Source organism: Aphelocoma coerulescens, chromosome 5, assembly GCF_041296385.1.
Source record: "Aphelocoma coerulescens isolate FSJ_1873_10779 chromosome 5, UR_Acoe_1.0, whole genome shotgun sequence".
Classification (NCBI taxonomy): Eukaryota; Metazoa; Chordata; class Aves; order Passeriformes; family Corvidae; genus Aphelocoma; species Aphelocoma coerulescens.
Genome location: NC_091019.1, coordinates 62,235,747 through 62,261,515, shown reverse-complemented (window position 1 = coordinate 62,261,515; position 25,769 = coordinate 62,235,747). Strand labels below are relative to the sequence as shown.

The 25,769-nt window shown below is 44.0% G+C and overlaps 3 protein-coding genes across 5 annotated transcripts in view; 2 read left to right on the top strand and 1 right to left on the bottom strand.

Annotated features, from left to right (window-relative positions):
* Window positions 1–7,163, top strand: part of MNAT1 (MNAT1 component of CDK activating kinase) — a 117,971-nt gene extending 110,808 nt beyond the window's left edge. For both annotated transcript variants that reach the window (XM_069018507.1, XM_069018508.1), the window contains exon 8: window positions 5,914–7,163. In XM_069018507.1, the coding sequence (XP_068874608.1) occupies window positions 5,914–6,034 (121 nt within the window). In that variant the 3' untranslated portion in view covers window positions 6,035–7,163. The remainder of the gene's footprint in view (window positions 1–5,913) is intronic.
* A 2,059-nt stretch (window positions 7,164–9,222) lies between these two features.
* TRMT5 (tRNA methyltransferase 5) lies at window positions 9,223–15,324 on the bottom strand. 2 transcript variants are annotated; one of them, XM_069016045.1, is made up of 5 exons: window positions 15,262–15,324; window positions 13,075–13,724; window positions 12,646–12,770; window positions 10,513–11,167; window positions 9,223–9,474 (listed from the first exon to the last, which is right to left on the bottom strand). In XM_069016045.1, the coding sequence occupies exons 1-5, from the start codon at window positions 15,264–15,266 to the stop codon at window positions 9,410–9,412; spliced, it is 1,500 nt and encodes a 499-aa protein (XP_068872146.1). In that variant the 5' UTR covers window positions 15,267–15,324; the 3' UTR covers window positions 9,223–9,409. The 2 variants fall into 2 exon arrangements, with proteins under 2 accessions (XP_068872146.1, XP_068872147.1); XM_069016046.1 differs by lacking the exon at window positions 15,262–15,324 and adding an exon at window positions 14,707–15,156.
* A 122-nt stretch (window positions 15,325–15,446) lies between these two features.
* The window catches only part of SLC38A6 (solute carrier family 38 member 6), a 37,968-nt gene continuing 27,645 nt past the window's right edge, over window positions 15,447–25,769 (top strand). The window contains exons 1-5 of the mRNA XM_069018504.1: window positions 15,447–15,654; window positions 16,192–16,313; window positions 17,025–17,098; window positions 21,153–21,205; window positions 24,093–24,132. Of these exons, the coding sequence (XP_068874605.1) occupies window positions 15,496–15,654; window positions 16,192–16,313; window positions 17,025–17,098; window positions 21,153–21,205; window positions 24,093–24,132 (448 nt within the window). The 5' untranslated portion in view covers window positions 15,447–15,495. The remainder of the gene's footprint in view (window positions 15,655–16,191; window positions 16,314–17,024; window positions 17,099–21,152; window positions 21,206–24,092; window positions 24,133–25,769) is intronic.

Genomic DNA, 25,769 nt, shown 5'->3' with positions numbered 1-25,769 from the left:
TTTTTTTTGCCTCTTTCAGTGTCTGGTAGCAGAGCTCTGTGCTGTTCCATCCTGGCTGAGGTGTGCTGTGGCAGACCTGTTTTGTTTTAATTTTAAAGTACTTTGTTTCACCACACGCAGTTGACACACTCCTGCCCTAAGACACTCTGACAGTGTTTGAAACAAATTGCTATTTAGAAAAAGCAGATGGAGGAGGTTAAAAAGAATCACTAGGAGTCCTATATTTCTTCCATTGATTTGCTGGGCTGGGGCGTTTCCTGTCTTTTCTACTGGGAAAGTTTATTTCTGGTAGAACAGAGTTTTTCACTTAGGAAATCTAAAGTGGAGAAATAAAAGTTCTAGGAGCTGAGACTCTCAGTTATGATTTTTCTTAATCCTTACCTGTAACAAAAAGAGATCCATTAGAGTCAGAAGGCATCTGCTTTTGCAGAATTTCTTGCAAGATCAAGGCAGTACCTTTTCCTTGCTGGAAATCAGAATTGCCATGAGTAAGCGATGGTTCTGTGGCAGGTTCCTGGGGCATGGCTGAGTGAAATGGGCTGAGCAAGTTTGTGGCATGGAAAAGGGTCTGGCATTCATCTGACACCTCAGTGAGTGATTTCTGCTCACTGAGCCCTCAGAAGGCAGCACAGCTAAACAGGGTTATTAATAATAACAAACCAGCCTGGTTAGCTAAGCTGAATGTGCACAGCACTGCTGTCTGCAGGTGGGATTGTTGGGGCTGCAGGGGTGATGTCTGTGCTGGATCACTTGTCTTTGCAGGATTTTTTAGTAGCCAAGACTTCGTTGTGGTATTTAGAGTGACTTTTCCTTGTACCCCTGCACTGTGGGCTGTGTTCCATCCATAAGGTGCCATAATCTGGGTGAAAGTGTATTCTTTTTCTCTCTGCCTTGGGATCTGTCATATTTGGACCTTGTCATGCTTAGCCCTGTTTTCACATCCACACTGATTGCTGCAACTGTGTGCAGAGAAGCATTGAAAAAAATCCCAGACAAATAACAGAACTCCTTCAGTGATTGCATTTATTAAATGCATTTTCTCCCATTTTGTCTGTGTGGTCTGAAGGGTGGGGGAGAGGAGTGGCTGCTGGCAGGTGCCTGGCTGCCATCAGGGCTGGCAGTGTGACCTTGGGCAAGGAGGGATTGGGTTGGGCTCATGAGGAGCCCTTGCTGAGCTCATGGCTGTGTTGAACTTGAATTCTGTGTTGGAACAGGCTGTGTTGGCTGGGGTTCAGCAGGAACTTCTGACACCAGTCATAGGTGGTGGGTCTGTTAACATCTGAACACAATCATAGTGCCCAAATAGTGTCTGCTAAAATGCTTGAAAGACTGGGGTTGTTTTGTTTTGTTTTGTTTTGTTTTTGTTTTTGTTTTTGTTTTTTAATTTGAGGATCAGGTTTGTAGCTACTCCGTGGAAGGATGAATTGCTGTTCTGGATTTCTTTGAGTACCAGCTTTGTGCCTTGTGTTTTTGCCCTGCATTAGCCATATTAGTCTCTGAGAGATGGAGAACCACACCATATCTGAATAACACCCAGTGAAGGCCTGTTCCCAAATGCATTTCCTGGGGCTATTTAATGGAGAACAGCAATGAACTCGGCTCATTTTATAAACAGATTCTGTTTGCTGCACAGACTGACTGTGGTAGAGCTGACTGGTTCAAAGGAAAACAGAGCTGAGCAGAGGAGCTCAGTTTGTACCTGCTCAGGGACTAGAGAGTAACCCAGGCCACACATTCCTCAGCAGAAGCCAGGCCAGACACAGTCCAGTTCCTTACGTGCCTCTCTCCTCTGACAAGACCCAGACTCTGCAAGCTCACTCTGGGTAATGCAGCAATAGCTCATCCTAGGGATTGGTAAATCTAATGAAAATGCTGTCTCCAGAAAGGCTCAGGAATGCAGCAGCCTATGCTACTGCCTTGCTAATGCTTCACACAGTTTTCCAGACGGGAGTATTTTGCTTGCTTTATGCAACCACTATTTATTATTTAAATGATGAATCTGGAAAATTTCCCAGATCTAATGTCTGCCCCATTACTTTCTGTCTTGGATACTGGAGATAATCAGATGAGTAGTAAATCATTCTGTGGAATAGAATTAAATGATTTCTTTTTTGTTTTCCTCGTCAAACAACTTGTGAATGATTTTTCTTTTCTTCAGTCCCCTAAAATACCTAATAGGTAAAAAAAAATCTGTATGCCAAATACACAGTTATTCCATATGTATCTCTAAGTGGTGCATCTGCAGAAACACCCCTGGGAGGAGTGTATTTGTCTTGGGTACCAGGGAAGATTGTGTGAAATAATCCCTAGCACTGGTACTTTCAGCTGGGTGGGTGAAGGGACATACTATGGGGTGGTTTGGGCTTGTTGGTTGGATGTTTGGTTCTTTTTGTTTGTTTAGGTGGGGGATTTTCAGTTCGTTTGTGTTTTGGTTGGTGTTTGGTTTAGCCAGGTTTGATTGTGCCCTTTTTCCATCCTCTTTGATTGTTTCTGACATCTTTCCCGAACTTCTCTGAAGCAAGACCACCCTGCTGAGCAGTGAGGGGATGTTTGCCAGTGGCCCTGGGTGTCGCTGAGCTGCTCTTGGGTCCTCTGGCTCTCAGCAGCAGCAGTGCCAGGGGCTGGGGCTCCTGGGCTGTGCTGGGAAGGCACAGGAGGTCACAGCTGCTGCCACGCTGAGCCCACGTCGCTTTCCACAGTCCTGGTGAAGGATTGTGACACAGCCTTGGGAAAAGAGAAAGCATGAAGAAAACCCCCTCCCAGGAATGACCAGCTTGATTCTGAGCCTCCACACCGAGTGTGAATTACACCTCTTTCCTTGAAAACAGGAGGCTTTTTTTTTTTCCCCTCCCTTTCACTCCCACCCCCTCCACGGTGATGAGAAACTGAAGGTCAGGAATGAGCCCCCCAAGGCTCATGAAGAACAAAATACGACGTGTTTTAACTGACGTGAAAGGTTAATGGGGAAGATCAACATCCAAAGGCTGCAGCCAAGGAAAGGGGGCTTGTTTGGGCAGAGCCTGAAGCAGAGCATAGGCATTGCTGGGAATGGGAGGTGTGAAATGGTGGGGCAGGGAACACACAGCCATTTAGCCCTGCTCAAAAATAATAGTGCAGGCTTTTTTTGACTTCAGAGTTTAGTCTGCCCTCAGTAAAAACAAGTTACATTAAAAAACTGTGCACCAGAAAAAGCAAACCTCTTTTTCCTGGTTTCTGCTTATAAGATTTACAGGTACTTAAAATAAACCTATGAAAAACAGACCCAGTGTGCTGGAATTTGCTAACTAGTGAGAGCAATTACCTCCAGGTCCCAAGACCTAACGGAGCTCGGCTTTTTGGAAATAAAACTTGGCAAGCGCTTCTTCCTGCTGCTGTTGTAAAGGTGTACATGAAAAGATGTGCTGACCTCTGCCAGAAACCCCAGGAATCCAGTTCAGAGAGATTCTCCTGTGGAGGGGATGGCTGGAATCAGGCAGCACAGATGGGGACTGGTGTGGAAAAGCCGGCAAAACATTCGCTTCTCATTGTGTGGCTTCAGCGTGGCAGATTCTTTGCAATTGCCTGGTGTACCACAGTAATTAAATGGGTCAAGAGCAGTAAGTTCAGATACTTAACAAGAAAATAAAGGCCTCACTTGACAGCCAGCAGCAGGCCGTGCTTGTTTCACAGGAGTAAGGAGAATTAGGGCAGGTTGTGCAGTAGAAGTCGATGGGAGCCTTTTTGGCAATGATTTTGTATTGCTTCAGGGATCACCTCCCAACTAACTACAAGTGCTGCAGTGACTGCGAGTCAGGTTGTCTTATGAAACTAATGCTCCAATTTCAGATGTCCCAGGAAAAGGGAAACAATAGACTCTGTTTTTCTCCTTTCAGTGATATGTAAGTGAGAGAAGATAAGAAAAGTAATGAGAAAGACACAACCAACCTTTGTTAATATTGAAATGTAAAATAATCCCGTTTTCACTGGACTGTTTCATGCATGAGGGGAAAATGAAGTTGTGCAATGAAATAAATATGATAGAAGTGAAATCCAAGATGGGAATTGATTTTTACAAGACTCTCTGGTTTGGAGGGTTGAGGTAGTTTCACACCAGCGTTTTGAAGGAAATTATTTGTTGTTGTCAGTGCCCATCGTTCCTAGCTGTGGAAAGGAGCTCCTGTTTCCCACAGCAGTTTTAAAAGTCCTTTGGGAAGGATGAGATCTTCCTCTTAAAATATTAAGGGACAAGTAGCAAGAATGTTAAAAAAAAATTAAAACCCATAAAATGTGTTCTGCCACAAACCAGGAGCTCTCTGCAGACCACCTCCCCTTGCAAATTAAGAGATGGGACCAGCTTTCTTGCTGTGTTTGTAGATTCTTTTGGACTGAGCACTATTAAAAGGGTTTATTTTATTATTATTTTGTGCTCCCCTGCCTGTGTCTGTGCTGATGGGAACCGGTGTCTGGCAGTGAGGGCCAGACTCTCTCACAACTTGGTACAAAGCACCTCAACTCAGTCACAGGAGGCAAATTCAGTCTCACCTTCAGCATCTCACCAAGAATGCCTCAGAAACATTGCTCATGTCTGTGCATTGTGGTTATTAGGTGCAAGAAATACAGTTTTTAAAACTGTAATTAATCATTTCTCAGTAATCTCTTTTTCTATGCTTTTATGGCATCAATGGGTATGACTGTTTATTATGTCTTACCTATAAAATCTGACCTGTTTTATATACTCTTTATGGAAACAGTGTACAGTCATAAATTAAAAGATGCAACTGTTTTGGATATTTTACTGGTGGTCCTGTATTTTCCTGCCAAAAGTGCAGCTGTTTTAGGTTTCTCGGGATAACATTATAAAAGGCTGTGTGCGTTTTGCAAGTTTATGCTTGGATTGCCAAGCCAGAGGTGGAATGACTCAACCTTCCCAGGAGCAACATGTACCAAGTGAGGAATCAAAACAGCGGCTGAAGCGTGGCTCCTGTGGAAAGCACTTCTTGTTTATGGGGTTGTGTCTGGTGGTTGGGATTGGAGATGGTCGTCGTGCTGGTCCTGCTGGGCTGTGGGTCCATCTATTTGATGGGGTTTTGGTGCAAAACTAGTGGAGAATCTGTCTTGTACCTCTCTCGTGGGGTGCAAGAGCTGTAGGGTTACAGTATGGAATGAAGCCATCCTTTAACAGGAGCTCTCAGCATGTGTGGCTGGGGTGGAGCCCTTGGAAGGAGCTGCGGGGAGCCAAGAGTGGCAGTGCCAGCACAGGCAGCGGGTTTGTGTTTCCACATCAACTCCTGCTTCCATGTCAACTCTTGTTTCCATGTCAACTCAACGGTCTGGGAGGTTTGGGGTACTATTAGATGGCTCTGCAAATGGGTGATGATGCTTAATTAGTGGGGAAGTTTAGGGCCGTCGTTAGCCAAAGTGATGGCAGCCTCCCACAGATCTAATTCCCAGGGTCAGTGGGCTCCAGGCACAGGTAAGCCAAGGGCGGGAAGCTCAGCCCTGTGGTCCTCAGAGCAACTGGTACAGTCGACTTGGGGGAGTGTCTGGTGTTAAGTGGCAGAGCTGAAACCCTCCTGTTTCTGTGGGAGTGCAGGAAAGCTTCTGGTGGTGTCCTTTTCTTGGCAGGACCGATGGGAGTGGGGAAATGAGCCATCCCCTCGAGAAAGCACGGGGAACACACACCCCTGGGTGCCCTTTACCCTGTGCCAGAGTGCTGGCTGAGGCAGCCTGGTTGAAGGTGCATCATTGCTTTCACTCATGAAGTTTTATCCTGATGTGTTCAGTGGGCAGTGGGCAGCTCCATCTCCTTGCTTTTTCCAAAAGCAGCCTCACCCTCGCTGTCCTGTGAACTGCAGGGGTGTTTGGTGTGTTTGGTGTGTTTGGTGTGTTTGGTGTGTTTGCTCTGCTCTGAAATAACGCCGCTCTTTGCTGCAGGTACCTCACCCACGTTCGAGCCGCCTCTCCGCAGGACCTGGCCGGGGGCTACACGTCCTCCCTGGCTTGTCACCGCGCCCTGCAGGACGCTTTCAGCGGGCTCTTCTGGCACCCCAGTTAGCCAGGGGGCACTGGCCTGTGACCAAGGGACACCCAGCGGGGCGAGGAGCGACCCAAGCCAGCAAAGGTGGGGCAGGATTGCTGCCATCTGCACCAGCCGGGCTGCGCTCACTGCTCTGTGCGCTCCTCTGGTGCAAAACCAGCTGTGTTTAAGTGTTAAAGGGAAAAAACAAACCCTGTCTGCACGAGAGCTTTGTAAAATGGTAGATACATTCTTGTGGAGGGGGAAACTCGTTAGTCATGTGGCACTTTGCTGAGGGAGGCTGAAGAAGTAAGCCACATCTAATGGAAGATGTGAATAACTCAGCTGTGTACGTTTGAGGCTTAAAGAAATACACTTGTAAATTTTTTTAAAATAAAGCCAGACTTTATTAAAGTTTGTGGTTTTACTCTTATTGCAGGGTTTTATTTGCACAAGCATTTAAATGCCATTTTGATTATAACATTTAGTGTCAATATTCAAGCCTACATTTTCTTCCCATAAAACTAGTTTCCCCAGTTTAGGCAAGTGGGTTTTTCCTCCTGCCAGCTGGATGAGATGAGAAACTCTGGAAATATGCTGACCCAACTCTTGTGTGGGATCCTTCCTCTGTGTGTCACTTGGTTCTTACCTTTGCCTGGAAAACAAATCTTTAGCTCCAACTCTTTTGGCTGAGGTGCTCTAGAAGCAATCTAAGAAGCCTCAATACAAGGTGAACTCACTGAAGCAGTCAAAATTGTGGGGTTCCCTTTTGGGGTTGGTTTGTTTGTTTCACTTTTGTATGTTTGTTTTCTCCTGTTTATCTCCACTTGCAACTTTTCTGTCATAAACTCAGGAGCTTCTTTAGGTGGAAACTTCCCTTGGCTTTGGGGATGATCCCTGCCACCTGATGTGCTACTTTTTGTATTCCATCCTGCTCCTCGTAATGGAACGTTGACCAACTGCAGTAGAGATGGGTTTCCCATGGCAGGATGGACTTTGCCATGAGCTGTATAAACTGCAGGGGATGGGAAGCTGCTCAGGACAGTGACCTTGGACCACGTTTTATAGACCACCTGCTCACAGCTGTTGAATCCTGCTCTGAGGAGCACACTAGATGGATGTATTTTTTCTATGCTGTAATAAAGAGAAGAATGAGATCTATTCCAGACTTGGTGCTTTCTTATTAAAGAAAATGGGGGGAGTTGGCAAAATTTCCATTGCCCTTTGAAATCCTGTTGGTTGTGCCCAGAACAGCTGCTGACAAGGAATGTTACGGAAGGCAGAGGTGAGGAAATGATCAGACCCTTCCCTCCCCTCCTCTCCTTTCTCCCTTTTCTTCTCTCCCCTCTCCCAGGCTCACCCAGACTGGCAAAAATGCACCTCACCCACGATCTGTTTATATTCCGTTTGTAAAGCCCCAGGTCATGCCCTAATGACCTAATGCATATTAACATTATATGCATATTAATATTTATAATTTCAATACACTTATGAACTCATGTGTAGCTTGGCTGTTATTTATTATTTCATTTCTTGTACACAGAACTGGCAACTGCACAGAAAGCTGGAAACCCCCTGGTTATGAGTGATGTATCTGCTAAACTGGCATCTAAAGTTATGCTGCTGGAGTAACACTGGCATTCAGTCCTTAAGGGGGCAAAACTTTTACCATCTCAGATCCTTCCCTGCTCTGGGATGCTTTAGTGAAAATCAGAGTTATGTCTTTTATAGGCTTGACCGAGAAATGATGATCAAAGCTTGGTTTCTGTTGGTGCAGCGGTGCCAAGCCCTAAATCCGGGCTGTGAGGCAATGTGGAGTCACAGGGACTTGCAGTCTGTGTCAGGCAGAGATCCCAGGGTGGCTGCATCATTCCAGAGCGATGGAGGGCCTTATCGCTCTGGCAGGGTTTGTGGAGAGCTCTGAAGAACAGGAGCCACTTTCAGATGTTTATGGAAAGCCAGAGGGCAGCAGGTGGGGAGCAGCAGGGCTGTCAGGAAACGTGAGAGGCAGCGGAGCAGCAGCGAGGCCGGGGCAGGATCCCAGCGCGGCAGCGAGGCCGGGGCAGGATCCCAGCGAGGCCGGGGCAGGATCCCAGCGCGGCAGCGCCTGGGAGCAGAGCACGCCCAGGTTGTTAAAGGTGTTAAAGGCCCGTGCAGGAACGCTCGGGCTGCAGCGCGGGCCAGGGAGGAGTCAGGATCCATGGGTGAGTCATGATGGCCTCCCTGGGGATGGATAAATGTGATCCTGCGGGAACCAGGCTGCCAGGGCTTGCTCCAAACAGCAGCTGTGCAGCCAAGGGAAGGAAAGGCCATCGCACAGAGCCACGAGCAAAACAAATCCGTGGCCCTTGGCGGTGTTTGGGTGAGAACCAAACAGGCAGCGGGCTGCAGGCTCGGGGCTGGAGCCACAGCAGCAGGGCCAGGAGGGTGACAGACATCTGGTTGCTGGGCGTGAGCTTGGGCTGAGGGAAAATATCTGAAACTCTAAGGGCGAGCCAAGTTCTCAGGCCAAATAAACTATTTGTGGTTGACATTGCCCAACAATAGTTTGGATGGGTAAGAAAAGGAAATCAAAGGCAGAAGCTTTTTAAATCCCTGCAGAATACAAGCAGCCAGCCAGAAAGATCATCCAGGGACTGCAGCAGGGGAGCAGCAGAGGTGGGGAGAGCTGGAGGACGGCAGAGGCACAAAAGCCACAGGAGGACACGGTTTCAGGAGGACAGAACTGTTTTTCAGGTGCTGGTTTCAGCCTAGAACTGAAATGCAAGCATGAACTTCTTCTGCAAATGTGCAAAAGGTATTAAAGCCTTTCTGGCTCTAACCATGGACAAACACAAAGTGAGGAGTCAACTAATCCCTAACTAAATCTTGGTGTTAAAAAGCATTTTTTACTCAAAACCTCAGGATATTGGGCTATTTGGCCCTTTTGGTATCTCAGGTTAAGCTTTTGAAAGGTTACCTTGCTTACACAAGAGCTGTTTGTGCATCTGCTAACCATAATCCAATATTCTGAACCCAAAACATCTGTCAGAGAGAATCCAGGGCAGGGGTTATATAAGTCACCTTCCTAGACCTGACAAGACATAAAAATCTGATCTCCCCACAACTTGCACATTATCAAAATGCCACAGCAGAAAACTACCCCAGGCCATGCCCCTGAATTAGCACAGGGCATGGAACAATGGAGAGCAGGGAAGTACCAAAACACATTTATTATAAAAGAGCAGAGTTTTAATTTTTTGTAGTAACAACAATTTCAGTCGATCCCACAATGAGGAGAAAAGGAGACTGCAGGAAGCAAGGCTCCCAAAGGAAAGCTGCAACTCTATGGGAACGCAGGTATGCTCCCAATAACAAGGGGTAAAACCTAAATATCCTTTACACAAACTCAGGTAGTCACCACAGCTCTGGTCTTCAACTCAGTAACTTCTCTGCAGAAGAATCTTGGCTGGTACACAGACGTTTTGAGGCTGGTTTTGCTGGAAAAGGTTAGAAAAAATAAGTTATTTAATGTACAGTAAACAGACTGACCTAACCACAAGCTCTGGAACAGGGAGCTCTGTCAAGGGATTTAACAGGAAGAGATGAGAGTTAAAATAAGGATTAACAGTCACAAATGAAAACGTTACAGCAGTAATGGGGGGTCTTTATTGAATGCCAGAAAAGTCTTTCAGAAAACCTGTAGGGAGGTGTATTTTGACCTACATTTCAGTGCTACCCAATAACAGCGTAAGTTTCATGGCATTAAAGCTTTATAAAAACCTCCTTTCCTCCAGTTCACGTAACTACAGACTGAGAGCCTTCCTCTGCCCCCTTTGTCCTGTAGTGCAAAGCCCAAAATCACTGAAACCAACCAGTTTCTACAAGTACTTCAAGAACAAATGAACAACTATAAACAAAAAAAACCCCTCACAAAACAATCAAATTCAGCATTGAAGATCTCTAAGGGTATCTATGGCTCAATTATATTCACTCGGGTACAGAACCTGATTCTGCTGATGTGGTGACTCCAGACCTCACTGTGTCAGCATAAGGAGAAGGTCAGAGCTGGGACGAGTCCCTTGGAGGTGCACTGATCTGGGCAAAAATGCAGCTCCAGTTCTGAAGTACTGCGCTAACAGAGACAGGTACTTGGCATTAGATCACAGAGCCACTGAGTATCCTGCACTGGAGGGCCCACAAGGATCACTGAGTCCCCATCCTCCCCCAGTGCACAACCTGAGGCATAAAGATCTGGTTTATGGCCTGTGGGGTGATCCTGTCCAGTCCACCATTTTTCTGGAGAGGCTCATGCTGGGATCAGAGGATCAGGCTGCTGTTACCAAGAATGAGGAAGCCCTGCAGCTGCTGCACACGTGCAGGCGCTTGGTGCTGCCGGCCACCTCTGCGCTCAGCGCTACATCCACACCGCTGTCACACGCCTGGAGTGCCCCACAGGGTGACCAGGTGGGACCAGCCTGAGGCAGCACAAGGTGCAGCCTGAGATCCCATTTCCTCATGGGAGTCTTGTTCCTTACCTTCATCAGGGCAGGGCCTCTTGTAGAGCACATCCGCTGGGATCTGGAAACTGAGGCACAGCATCTCCTTGTTGGGCGCCACGTTCCTCACCAGGAACGTGGAACAGCGTCCAGCCAAGGAGGTTCCCAGTGAAGCTTCTGCTCGCTCCTGAATGTCTCTGGTGGGGTTGCTGTGTTTGGAGAACCCGTAGCAGTGCACAGTGGGAAGGCCAGCAGGGCTGCAGGGCTCCCCGACCAAGAGATGCCTGAAAACATCCAGAAACTCCACAGCCAGAGCTGGCAAATTCATCACGATGTGGAAAGCGGTTTTCTGTTCTTCTTTCAGGAGCGGGAGCTCTTTGCTGAGCTCCTCCCTCACCGGCCCCCGCAGGAAGTCCCTGCCATCCATGTTGAACGCTTTTACCTTGGTGTCCACTTTGTTGAGCTTGCAGTTGTGCAGGAGCCAGGTGTAGGACTCGGGGTTGAGGTCGTTGGCGAACACGCGGCACTTTCTCCTGGCTGCTGGGATGGCGAAAGGTCCGATCCCAGCGAAGACGTCGAACAGGACATCGCCGGGCCTCAGCAGCTCCACTATGCGGCCGTGCTCCGTGGACAGCCGCGGGTTCCAGTAGACTTTGGAAAAGTCCAGTTCATAGGCAATGTTATTTTCTTTGACCTGAAAGTCCAAAACATTTGCTTAAGCCTCTGTATTCAAATGCCAAGCAGATTTAAGCATTATCAGTAATTAAGACAACTAAAAACCAAGGTGCCTTATCTAAAGATAACATTTACATCAGCATTGTCCCACTGGTAGCACTCATGGATCTTAAATAAACAGATCAACTAAGCAATCAAATAAACAGATCTTAAATCAACAGATCAACTCATCACAAACAGCATGTCCCCAGTGTCAATCCCAATGGCTAGCTTTATGCAGGTCTCAATCACCAGGTGGAAATAAAGCAGCAACTTAAAATGACCCTAAAAAAAACCTGAGGGTTTTCAAGAGCTTTGTGGATGGCTGACAACTCCTTTATTGAAAGCAGACCTTGGAAAGATGCCTCAAGCCCTCCTTTGTGGAGTGCACACAGTAAATAAGCGTCTGAGAATGATAGGCCCAAGAACAGGAACTGTCAGCCAAATTCAAAGCCACTGGGAGCCAGTTCTGCAGCTTGAAAAATACTGTATTTCATCTCCCAAGGTGACAGAGTCTGGAAACTGATCCAAACCCAAGCTTTGGGATGACCACTATCTTAAGAACAGACCTGAAAAGGAACAGTATTTATTCAGATGAGAATGGGATGCAAGATAATACTCTCTTTGCACCAGCACATGGAACTGTCTGATTCCAAAGTACAGTAATGTGGGATCCACACCACCACAAGCAAGGAACACCCTGAAGTGTCTCTGCACTGCTGGGTGCAGCTCCATGGTGTGCCAGGTGTGTGGTGACACCATCTGCATAATATTCAATTGTCACTGCTGCCTTGACAATCCAACTGCCTTCTCTCTGCATAAACAGGATGTTCCATCAAGCTATTCAACCTTTTTATTTGGTAATCTCATGTTTTCTCTTTGGAAAGCATAAAGCTGCTAAGAGATAAGAGAAAATATTTTTGTGGAAGCAGTGGCCAAGTTTCCAGCTACAGACAAGAAACCCTATGTGAAGAACACTTGGCAGTTCCACAGTGATTACACCTGATAAATGTCGGAGCAGAGGAGACATGAGGTTTGTCTTGCTGCTGACAGGAAAGGAAAAAGGCAAAGGCAAAATGTTGCCTAAGTTGCAAAGTTGGTGAGATTGAAAACCACATTCTTGCGTTCTGTACTAGCCACTGAACAAGGCTTGGTCAAATTAGGAAACTGCATTTTCTTACATCAAATCCACATCATTAAATCTAGGCTGTGAAGTTGGAAGAGTACATGTCTTCCTGATCCCTATGGCTGAGTTTGCCCTTGGCAGACCAGGATCTGCCAAGGAAAGGAATTCAGAAGTAACAGCCAACCCTTAGGCTCAGACAGGTGTCAGGAGCTGTCAGGAAGGGCACTGTGCAAAGGAATGGTCTCAGCAGCATCCCTACATCACATCTCTCCAGAAGAAGCCTTTGGGTTTTAGCACATTAAATTTAAAATACCAGGGGAAAAGCCCTGTACCTTGGTTACCAGCTTGTTCTCTCCAGCAAGCAGTTCCATTTCAAAATTCCTGTATGTGCTGTCAATAATACTGGTTTTATTCACTACACAAGTGATTCCTGGATTCTTGTCCATTATAACCTGGCCTGAAAGAGAGTAAGAGATAATTGTCATTAAGGGACCAGGACCTTTTAATGTTCTACAACAGCCAGAACAAACCTGCTGTTTACAGCTGAATTAACAAAAGTGAGTGTGTGCTGGAACAACCTCCCTCTAACGACCCAGGGCTGCAGCTGTGACCTTTCTAAGGCACACACACACTTCACCCTGGCCCAGGGCTCAGTGCAGTGAGAGCACCACACTGTGAGAGAACTGTGCCCCTCAGTACATATCTCATTAACAGTACACAAATGACACAAACACCTGCCTGAGAGGAGCTGTTTCACCTACCAATCAAGTGTCTGTAGGGCAGCTGGTGATCCCTGAGATTCAAATGAGCAATGTGGCCAACACGGCTGAATCCAGAGGTGACCTCTTGACCTTCAGGAAGGACGGCTCGCAGGATCTCCTCTGACTTGAAATTCTCGTAAGTCAGCTCCAGGTGGTACTGGGACACCTCAGGATGGACACTGAGCTGTTTCAGGACCTGTTGCTCTGACTCTCCTAATGAGAATTCTGGTATTTTATGAGGATCCAGGATAACAAACCTACTGTCCTCATCCTCTGGATCCTCCACCACCCGCTTGAGGCCGGGACGCTGCAGTACTGATTGTTTTAGGGACTTCAGCACACTACTCACAATTTCTTTCTTGACTTTAAGAGCTGGAACAACCACTGTCCTTTTGAAAGCCTCTCTGTTGAGCACTGTCATCCCACGCACTCTGGGATGTGGCAAATACAGTTCTGGATTAGTTTTATCCTCCACAGTTTCGGGCATTGTGAAGAAAGTATTTTTTTTAACTACTACAAAGAGCCCAGGTATTCTGCCAGAATGTTGTGCCAATAGCATCCAAACTGCTGGAAATGATGTATTTGATGCAGCTGTCCTAAAATGATTCGTTTTCAGTAGTCTGGCACAGTATCCCAATCTCCACAAAGTCCTAGAAGAGAAATTATTCATTTTATAGACATTATGTAATCATTCCATTTAAAAGGCTGCAAATCACATGGATTTGCTGTTCTCTTTAACCAGAATTTCCATCTGTACCAAACAACCCACAATAGTTTAGTAAAGCTCTTTATTATGAAATATATACTGCAAATTTCTGTTATTTTGCAAATGTACTTTTAGACTGAAATGTTAACTGACTTCAAGTGGCGAGATAATCCCCTCCTGCCAAAAAACAATGACCTCTCTTTGTTCTAATAAATGTGATATTAATCCCAGTAAGACAAATGGAAAGATTTCTACTGTCTTGATCCTACCGTTGGATCCCTCCTGTGTCTGGTAAAATTCGTTACCAAGCAGTCGTTGCTAGAAAACAATTATTAGCAACAGTGGTCATGATCACTCTTTGGTGATTTCTGCCTGCCATGCCCCAGTGTAAGGGGTTACAAGCTCTGTAAGATCTTTGCACCATGAGATGCATGCCAGAAAGGTCATTCATTAATGCAATGTTCCCCAGAGGACCATTAGTAATGTCTGTTCCTGCCACTGAGCCCCGGTTCATCCATGGGATGAGAACCTGAAAAGAGGCTTTACACTTCTCTAAATGGTTTCCTCCACTAGAGACAGACCAAAAGGGCCCAATTCTCTGCCTTGCCACTGGCTGCTCCAAGGCAGGAGCCAATGGTGTAGCTGGTGCTGGAGGCTGGCATTTCTCCTGACTTTTTGGGAAGCTTGTTTTGAGAGACAGGCTCTGAAAGGGAACTGGTTCTCTTGGCTGCCTCCCTCAGCCTTGCCCCTCTCCAGGCTAACAACAGGCTGTGTGTTGTCTCCTTCACAAACCTGCTGTGCCCAAACTCTGGCAAAGCTGCTCCTGCTCCCATCCCCTCTCCCCCCCAAATCCCAGCTCCTCGCTGAGATTCCCTACATCTCCCAGGCAGCCCACTTCCCTAAGCCAGCGTTTTGGCAGAGCACACCTCCTTCAGAAAGACACACTGCATTCATTCCTCACGTCTGCTGCACAGGAGAAATCCCTCATCCAGAGGCCTGAGCATCCCCGTGCTTTTCCTGGGGATGGAAACGGGTTGCGAGATTCTCAGCATCAGAGAATCGCTTAGGTTGGAAAAGACCTCTGGGATGATCCAGTCGAACTGTGGCCGAATACCACCACGGCACCGGCTGCCTCGCCCAATCCTTCCTTTAAACACCTCCAGGACAGTGGCGTCACCACTCTCCTGGACAATCGTTCCAATGTCTGATCACGCTTTCTGTGAAGAAATTCTTCCTAATGTCCAACCTAAGCCTCCCCTGGCGTATCTTGAGGCCGTGTCCTCTCATCCTGTCGCTTCTCGGAACTGGATTAAGCCCGTAAGATAAAGCCGCCCGCAGCGCTGGGTTTGGCTGGAGACCGCCTTCCAAGGCGCCTATGGAGAGACGCCATCCTTTTCCTCAACCCCACGATCCCCATGTATCCCGTTCTCCCCTCAGGGAATTCGCTGCCCCCGCTCAGCGCCCCCCGCCCCCGCCCTCACCTCATGCCGGGCCCCGCGCGCAGCGCGCGCGCGTCATCGCCGCTGCGCCGGGGGGGCGGGCCCGGGGCGGAGGCCCCGCCCCAATCGGCCCCGCCCCTCGGAGCTCCCTCAGCGGGGCGGGCCCGGGCCGCGATGGCTCCGCCCCCGCCGGGGCCGCGCCCACAAAGCGACCGCGCTCCCGCTTGGCCCCGCCCCCGGCGCTCCCCTCACAGGCGCTCGGCGGGCGCGGGGGCGATGGCGGCGGCGCCGCCGCCTTGGGGGTCCGGCCGGGTCCGGCCCCTTCCCACCCGCGGCTGGTACCTGTCCGCCCGCGAGCGGCGGGAGGAGGACGAGGAGGAGGAGGAGGAGGACGGGGAGACCACCCCGCTGCTGCTGCCGCCGCCGCTGGGCAGCGTGCGTGTGAGGGGCGGGGGGGAGGGAGCGCCCGGAGGGGGCTGCGCTGGGTGCTGGGAGAAGCTCGGGGAGCGCAGGCTCAAAGGTCGGGCGGGACGGGGCTGTGGGGGGCGGCTCCGGGGTGACAGCGCCGGGGCGGGGGGAGTCACCTGGAGGGGGTGAGTGAGCCTCTGGTCCCAGCAGTGCTCCTGGTCCCTTCGATTCTGTGCTTGCTGAGCGCTTGGAAGCGCTGCCATGTGCCCTCGCCCTGTTGCGAGCCCGCAGGGAGAGCCTGCTCCGAGCCGCAAATCTTGCTGTGCTCGTTTGGCGCTCTGCTTCCACTGTGCTCAAAGGTTGTGGGCGTCTTGAGATGCTTACGGGGCGGCATCGCGCTGTTGTGTGTGCCCAAGGGTTTGCGTGGTTTTAGAATGAGAAACGAGATTTTAGATTAAAGGAGGAAAAGTTGTCTGTTGCCCCTCCCTTGAATTTCGTTCTAGGAAAAATCAAAACACCTCTTTCACTGATTGTACTGTTTTTTTTTTCCTGTCCTTTTCACAGAGTTCTTCAAGTCGTGGTTCTTCCTTTGCTTTCTCAGTGTTTAACTTAATGAATGCAATCATGGGCAGTGGGATACTTGGCTTATCCTATGCCATGGCCAACACAGGGATCATGGGGTTTAGGTAAGTTTTCGGTTTTTACATGTACTCATTTTTAAAGTCGGCTTGCAGTTGTAAATGGAACAATACTTGATTACTAAGACTCCTGTGCAAATCTGAGGAAGAAATAAATAGCTTGTGCTTTTCAGAATTGTTGATTAGGATCTTCCCCTTTTTGATTTAGTCATGCAGATCTGACCTAACATAAGTCCTGCCCAGATGTTGCATTAAATTGCCACAGGGTGGCAATTTCTTGGCCATTACTTCTGATAGATTGGTATTTTCCTTTCAAAACTGTTATCTCCTTTAGTTCCAGGAATGGGCCTTGTGGAATAGGATGGATGCATGGCTGGAAACTGTAAACCGGTTTGTCCTTTTGTTTGCCCTTTTGCTTGTTGCAAAGGCTAATCTGTGGATAATGGGGCCAAAGTCACTGGAATTGTCCCTTTGTCCCTTTGACCATTTCCTAAGCGTTGGTTTCACTTCAGTGGAAGATGTGTGTTTGCATATATGTGGACACAAACTCCTATGGTTATGTCCATTTTGTAATCTATATGTCAGGGCAGCTTGGCAAGTACTGGGAAGATCAGAGGCCACGTGAACCACAGTCAGCAGAGACAAGCCATAAAATGAGGAAATCTTCTAGCTTAGTTCTTGCAAAAGTAGCATTCCTAAAGCTCAAAGGTGCATTGTACTGTAAAAGTGCTTTAATTGTGAATATTTTGTGGTTTTTAGTATCTTGCTGCTGATTGTTGCCAGCCTTGCTTCTTACTCTGTGTTTCTTCTGCTCAGTATGTGCACTCAGACTGGTAAGTGAAAACTATTTATCTAACAGTGAGCTCTGAAATATTTCCTCAGCTTTATCACAGAGACATGACCCAGTATAAAGATTGCAGTTAACAGTGGTATCTGATTCACTGACCTTGACATGTTTAATGTTTTTCACAATTAATATTTGCTATTTAGAAACAGGATTTTGAGACTTTTTATGCAAAGCCAATGCCAAACTGACTGGTTTCTAGATTTTAATTTTTTTTTCCCAAAATGCCTTACTTCTCTTTCCAGAGAGATCTTGTATTTCTGCAGCAAAACTATTTTGGTGCTGGCTGAACCTCACTACTTCAGTGTGTGCTTTTGCTTTCAGTGAATGTTTAAGAGCAATAAAATAGCAGCCTTTCATTCTCCTAGTAGTAGTACAGATATTTTTGTCCATGGTTTAAAATGGATAGCTTTCAGGTTTTTTAATCATATTGGATTATTATTTTTCTCGTGGTGCTTTATAGATGCAGCTTATAGTGCTTTTTTGATGCTAAATGAGAAGTCATGTTGCAGTTCTTGGAAACTGCACTGCTTTGAGACAGTTCAAACTGTACATTCTAATACCTGCAGTCAAATCTGCTCAGGTTTTAATTCCTGCTTCTTTTAATTGTTACTGAAACAACTGAGTCGTTCCCTGACTTCTCCTACACAAAGATCATGTTACAGCAGCAAGTCTCCCTGCTTATTGTTTCCCTCTCATCTGTTTTCCTCTCTTTTCAAAGGTGGTGGGAGAAAACTTCTGCTTCTTTCCTCCTTGGCTTTGTTTTCTTTAGCTGCCTTTGGTCTCTCAGATGGTTGCTTCCTGATTCTTCTTAGATCTGCTGCTCCTGTCCCCACCTGTTGAGTGATCTTCATATGTTCTTAAAAAATACCCCTCAGAGGTAGGGTTACTTTTATGGTTGGTACTTGATGATTTGGGATTAAGTCTTTGGTAATTTTTTTCTCCTTTTGGCATGCTTGTTATTAGAAAGGAATCAAACCTGAAACACGTAGCTAGAGAGATACGTGAGAAGCAAAAAAAATGGGAGACTTGAGGTAATTTTAATGGCCTTTTTAACTTCTTACTTCAGGCTGAAAAGTTCTGCATTTTATGGGCACTAAGTGGCATTAAGCTGTTGTCTAGTAAAGAGATTCTTGCCAAAGAATTATGCTGAGGGGTAGAACTAAGGATTTAAGTTTATTGAGGTAAGAAGAGTTTGGATGTTACAAACTCAGAGGCCTGATATGCAAAAAGGGTTTAACTCCTCAGTTCTTGTCCAAAGGCAACAGTCCACCTCAAGGAATCATTTTTGAAATGCAGACAGCTGAAGTGACAGGATGAAGAATTTCTCTTGTCTGAAACTAATAATTAGTTATCACCTAAGGCTGACAGGTAGGACTTGCACCAGAACTATGTCTGGATAAGTTTGCTGGATTTATGACCTTTTGTATTTTGATTTTTTTTAAAAATATGAATTATTTGAGATTATGTTTCCTATAATGCCTGTCAGCTATTGAAGTCATTAAATGTTAGATAGCATTCCAAGGTTTTCCTTGGAACACTGTCTTTAAAAAGTGGGAAATACAACCTGTTGTACCTTGACAAAGTAAAATCTCTGTACGTGCTTGATTCCAAAGTAGGTAATTAAACTTCTTTAAAAAAAATTATATTAATTTGTAAACAGTGTTACAGTATTAAACTTAATCCATGAAAACAAATTGGAAGGTAATCTTACCATTTTTATATTAAAAATGAGCTAGAAAAATTTAAAGGGTGGTGAAGAGGAACTGTTGAAAGTGTTTGTAAACTCTTACTTAGGAAAGAGCTGACCTATAAAACACCTTCTGAAAAGGAAGCTCAAATACTAATTCCATTTTAAACAGAGGCCAGGATTATTAAGCACAGACATTTTAGTTGCAGTCAAAAATAAGGAAGTATCTTCAGTTACTAAGTTGTGTTGGTCTGGGCTTTGACAAAATCAAGTGATTTGTGGAGACCAAAGGCTTAGCAAAAACAATATTCCCAAGTGTCAAGTGTTGGGCTGGTTTTAGTTTAGTCAGTGTTTCTCTGGGTGTTAATTCAGTATGACCTGTGTTGTTTTGGGCTGATAAAGGCTAAGCTTCCTCCGTAAAGCAGAGGAATTGGGAATTTAAGTGAGATGCACTTTGAAGTTCTGTGGCTGCTTTTTTCTTTTCGTATTATGAGTTAGTCACAAATATTGCTGGTACTGTATTTGCCAATTTCCCTTCACACTTAAAGGGATAATTTCCACGGACTGTTAGTAACAGGATAAAAATTAAGATAATCAGGCAGAACTTATTTATCTTGATATAAATTTGGCTTAATGTTTTGCTCCATATATTCTTGAAATTACAGAAGCAATGTGATCAAGTCATAGGGCTTCCCAGTGTTCACAGGACTAAACTGATTACAGACACAGTTACTACAGAAATGATTTTAAGGTTTCATATTGCTCTTTTGGAATTGTGGGGAAAATTTCATTCTCTTTGCTGATAACTCCTCATACCTATGTGCTGTATATTTGTTACCATTTGGTAAAAATAACTTGCTCTTAAATATGTTTACTATTTTACTGATTGTTTTTTTGATGGCAATGAAGATGGCTCTGTAAAATACTTTTTTTTTCTCTTGTGATCAACTGCTTTATAAATAGAAATAAAGAAAAATACAGGGTAAAATCTAGTAAGACATTTTTTGTTTAATTATGTCTGTTAGAGATATGTCCAGGTTTATGCTGAGCACTGACTCTGGCTCATTTAATTTTGTTATTTCATTTATATTGTCATAGTGTGCTGGTATGAGTAGTAGAGCAAAATGTGAAATTTTGCCCTTGAGAAAATGAGATGAGAAAATTAATGAAGTTTTGTTGGGTTTGGTTTTTGTTTGGTTTTGTTTTGTTTTTTCCCCCTCTGGAGCACTGATCTGATTGTGTGCAGAACTTCAATGAAATAAAACCTCCTAAGCTTGGGCATGTCTGAGGCTGCAGTCCTGTCATCTGATCTCTGTGAGGTGCCTGTGTCTCCCATGTCTTGTGTCATTTTCTTCAGTGAATGGGGCTTCACTCAGGTGTGAAGGGCTGTCCCAGCAGCTCAACTTGCAAGGCTGGGCCCTTAATTAAGATCTGACAGGAGCAGTTTTGTCCCAAACAGAACCAAGGCAGAGAAACCAAGTGTCGTGACAATAGAATTCTGTGGGCTTGAGATTAATTTTCCCCGCTGAGGCATTCACAGCTGTTTTATTATATCCCAAGAAAGTGAGTGGTATTTCTCAGAAAGCTTTCATCTTTTTGATACTGCTTGAGTTTCTAATAACAAAATACAGAGTAACAATGAAAGGCTTTAATATGACTGCTTCTCTCTGAGAAGGGATTGTTTTGAGTTACTGGCAATAATAGAAGTGAGCTTCAGCTAAAACCCAGCAAAATTGTACAGGAAACCACAGGCTGTTTTAATGTAATTATATAAGTCGGGTGCAGGTAAGGGCAGGATTTTTGTTTTGCTTTGGGTTTTCTTTTGGGGTTTTTTAATAATAGATTTCAACTGAAGAAGGTGTTTACCTTCTTGAAAATAGATGGGGCCTAGTTCTTAAAAGCTGGAAAGATGGTGATGTTTATATCTGTAGAAAGATGAAAATGTATCCTTTTGTCATCTTAATTTTAAAAAACCTGCTCTTCTACGGAATAACATACGGAAATATCTTGTATCTAATTGTTGATGCTAATCTCATAATTCTTTACCTACAAAGAACATCTCTGGGAGAAGGCAATTTGCCATTAGTATATCACTATTATATTTTAGATACTGCAACTGCAAATACTAAATTGAGCTTCTGAAGAGTCTCTAAATGTTTGAGTATAGAGCTGTATTTTGTAGTAGGAGTACAGGTGTATATAAAAGCTGTTTTGTAAACTAAAAAATACTGTGAAACATTCTTTTAATTCTGAATTTTATTAATTTAAGAAGGGGGAAGAGGCCCAAAAATAGAGCTTTCAAGCTTTTCAAGTTAGAGATATTTTAGCTTTTTTTTTTTTCCCTTACCAACAGCTGTCACTTCTTATGAAGACCTTGGCTTGTTTGCTTTTGGATCAACTGGAAAGGTGAGTATTCATTTTTACCTGTTTTTTTTTTCTTGGTCTCATACTTTTGATATACAGATGTTCTTTGCATAATAAAGAGACATAAATGAAATAAGTACTGAAATTACTGACACTCTAGTATGCTGAAAGATCTGTTACATCCTGAAGCTTTTCACTTGGTTTCAGTTCATGTGTCTGCTCTGTGGAAGTCCAACTTCAGTTAAATTGGCACTCCTTAAATGGAAGATTTTGTGCTGCTTTCCTGTCAGAGTGTTCATGTTAAGTTGTCTGCACAAATCTGCTCACTGGCATTGTTGTCAGGTTGGCTCAAGGTTCAGATTTGATACAGTCCTACCTCTGTTGTAAAAATGTTAAGAGACAGGTAAGGGATTGATTTGCTGTTGCATTTTCAGCATTTAATAGGGATCTAAGCTAAGGGATGGCTTTTCATGTCATTTCCACAATAGGAACAATTAAGAGTACATTTAATGCATGTTATTTATTTCCTTTTGTTTAATAAGCTCTTCACTTGTATGTTTCTTACTTTTTTTATCTCCTGATTTAAAAAAAAAACAAAAAACCAAACCCACAAACGAAACCAAAAAAAGCCACCCTCAAGCTAACCATTTCTGGTGTAAGAGTAATCAGAATGTTAGCTATGATTTTTTTGTAGTGTGCACTGAATCTTTTTCCTAACAGTGATGTTATGCAGTGATAGTGGGTGCACAGGAAATATTGAAACACTGCCTGTGAATACTGCACTCTTATGTTATGAATTCTGTGTTCTGTGTTCCAGTTACACCTTATTGAAAGCAGGCTTTTACCACACACAAGTGTGATTTTAATATTTTGCTGAAACAGTGCAAATTTTTAAAAATTAGTTTGGCTTAACAAGCTAGAGACTGCTGTCTTATGTCTTAATGTCACTGAGAATTAAACCTGAGCTATCAGGTGTTTGTAAGGCTTCCATTAGCATTAATAAGCAGATGAGTGTAGTCTGAGGATCAGTATTTACTGATCAAATTAAGAAGTGATCGACCTCAAGAGATAATAAACCTTGATAAAAACAAGGTATAAGATACAGTTACTTTTTACAGGAGCTGTTCTGTACACATTAACCATAAGCCATTACTTTAAAAAGTCATAGAATTTTAGAGCCTAAGGTGAAACTAAAATGTGGCTTACTCTGCCTTTGTCCTGAAGCAGGGCTGAGCATTCATAAACCATTCTTGGCAGATGTTTGTCTAATCTGTTATTTAAAGGCTTAAGTGAAGGAGATTTCACAGCTTCACATTGTAGTCAAAATGTGGTTTGTTTTTTTTTCAGTTCTTCTTAATGTACTTTTTCATTATTTTCAGTTTAAGTAATCTGTGCTGAAAATTATCTGGCCTTTTATTTTCAGTGTGCATGGAGAGCACTGGAATATTTCTAGGTTGGGAAGCTGTTCTTTTGATAAAAAAATCAAAGCTCACCAAGCTTTCCTGGTGAGCTGATGTTTTCTGGAACAGTTGTCTTTGTCTTTTGAAGCATCTTTGATATTTATACACTTTTCTTAAAACTTGCCTGCAAAGCAGGCTTTGCTGCTTCTGACTGTGTTATCTCAGACTGTTTTCTCTTTGCAGTCCAGTAACTCTTAAGTCATGTATTTGAGATCTGCTTCCTGAATGCCTTGCTTTTAACTGATCTTGTTGATTTTTAGGCTTTTCTACTTCACCACAACCATTCTGAATTCTCATCTGTCCCTGAGCACTTCTCACTTCAGTCAGGCACAGATGACATTTTGGTTTTGCTTTTTCTCTGCAGTAGTACTTCTCCCTCACACACAGGGGATGATACAGCCAGGCTTGTGGAGAACCTTGCTTGAACTGGCAGCTTAGTTTGCCAGTAAACTATTGGTTAACTACTCTTGAAGTAATTACTCAGCCTGGTGGTTTCCTTTCAAATGTATTTTTCTGAGATTTATAAGAATGGAAATTTTCTGCTGTTGGAAGATTGCTGATTCTCCCTTTCCAAAGGTGGGAACTATTTGTTTCCATCCCTGGCAAATTCCAAGATATCATATTTTTTTTATTTCCTTCCCTTGGTGACTATTGAACTGACTTTGAATTAATTTTAAATCTGATTGGATTTTTTCAAAAACCAAATTTGTACTTCTTCTCAGTACTGCAGCTTATTTTTTTCCAAGTTGACTTAATGGCAGCACTCATTTAGGAATGTCCTATATCAAGAAGAGCAGTGGGTAGAAAGAAAAGGGCACCTGATGATCATGGTATTTTAGAACTGAACTCAAAAGAAAACACTGGAAAAACTTTATAGCCACTTTTAGGGTTTCTTTTTTCAAGTCAATTTTTTTTGATTCAGACAAGTATTTTAGTAGCCTGTGATCACTTTTGCTTCCATATCAGTCCAGTATGAATAATCACAAGTGCTAAAGACAAGTCTATCTGGTGTGCAAGTTTAAAAAAACAATGACATTCCTGACAGTTAAAAATATTCAAGAGTAAGGAAGTACACTTGAGCTTTTACAAATCTCTGCTGTCTGTCTTTTCAGAGGTAAATTATCATTTTCATTTTTATTCACCTGATATCAGTTAGAATGCACTTATGTTTTCAGTGATTTAAAAACCTTATCTTCTGCAGAACAAATTCCACGGTATAATTACTCTTGCTTTGTCTCAGAATAAAAAATGTGATATTTTCAGGCAGAATTTTTTCTCCCATATTAATTTTAGATTGTGCTGGTTTCCATGTGTTAAACTCCTCATAAGGAGAAGATCCTCTTCCTTTCAGGGCTAGTTATCACTGCTACATCTGGTGTGTTTAAGATGATACACATGTGGTTTATGCCTGCTATAGACATATGATTTTAGTTATCCTTACCCTTTCTAAAGAAGTCTATTTTTTATAGGTCCTTGTTGCAACTACAATAATTATCCAGAATATTGGAGGTAAGAGACTTCATATGCTCAATATTAACTGTGTGACAGGCTTCAAAGCTCCACTAACACCAAAGGCAATAATTAAAGTATTTTTAAGAAACTGATTAAAAGAACAGAAAACTCAAGGGAAAGGCTTTTGTGATTATGCTAAGCAGAAGGGCTGTAGTTGTGGGATAGATGGGGGAATTCTGGGGGTTGGGTTGTCTGCCTGTTGCTGCATCCCAGGATGTGGAGCACATCCATTAGAGCTGCACTGCTCGTTGGAAGGGGCTCAGGAAGCAGCATCTCCTCTCTGCTGTTCTGTACATTTGTATCTGGTAGCTGCATTTTATCAGATCATGTGTTTTGGGTTTTGCTGTTGGAACCTGCTTATGCATTTTAGTGATTTGTGTAGCAAGTGAATGTTTACTTAGCCGTGATGTTTCATATGTTCTGCATTAATGGGAGCTTTCTTTTTGTTAGCTCAATAACTTGTCTTTTTGGGGGAGTTGTTTATCTTCCTGACTTACATCATATGGGCTATCCACTTACACTGTTCGTATTTTGTCTTCCTTGGTGCATGGCAAAATAAAATAACACTCCCTGTCTTTGTACTTAAAACTCTTACCCAGGTACGCTCACAGTCACTAAGTATTTAGAAATTATTTGTTTGAAAGTAGACAGAGCAATTTTAAGTCTAATAGAACAATTATTATTTTTTCTTTTGTTGTAGCTGTTTTGGATGCTTTCTTTTAAATGAGGGAATTATCTGAAAGCTCCCTCATCTGTCCCCTACCACCAAGAAGGATACCCATATTCACATACATCAACAGAAGGAAACAGCATTCCAGTGCTGCTGTTCTTTCCTTTCAGATTACCTGTCAAGTCCAGACAATTCAATGATTGCTCTTTTTTGTCCCTGTGTAGACACCTAGAACCAGACCAAGTAACTGTGCTTTCATGGTAAACTTGGAATGTTTTCTTATACTAAAAGTTCCAATATAATAAAAGCTGCCCAATTGAGGTGGCTATAAAAATCCAAGCATTAATTTTAGGCAGGAGTGACCATAGTAATTCCAAGATGAAGGACTATTTATTCATACAGGTTTTAGAGGATGTTCTGTAGCAATGAACAAATCTTTTAATTTCCTTTTCTGTTCGAGTGGACCTCTAAATAAACAGTACAAGAGAAGGAGGGATACACAGAGCAGGTTCTGGAGATTCTGGGATCATGTACAAGACTCTGTTGTCAAAGGAAATCTGACTCATTTCTTCCTCATCACAGTTCATAACCTTTTCTGGGCCATTCTTAATAAAATTCAGCTCAGTAACTCTAGAGCCCCAGAGTGGTGCATGCTGGATGCTGCAGTCCAAGTCAGCCCCATGTCAGGAAGCAGCTCTGAACGTGACTGTACTGCAGGCTGACAGGCTCTTAAAAAAATAAGAGATGAAGAGTTCTCTTCACTTTTCACACAGCCTTGACTCTTAAAGAACTGCACGGAAAGAAAAGAATTTTTCTTGTCTTTCTGGTCCTTCTGCAGGTGGTGTGGGAGTGGTGAAACTGGAGTGTAGTTTGTCCTGAATGAGATCCATGCTGGGATTAAGTGTAAAACCTGGGCTCTGCCTGTCGTGCTGGTTTGTAATGTTCCCTTCTTTTTGTTTTTCTG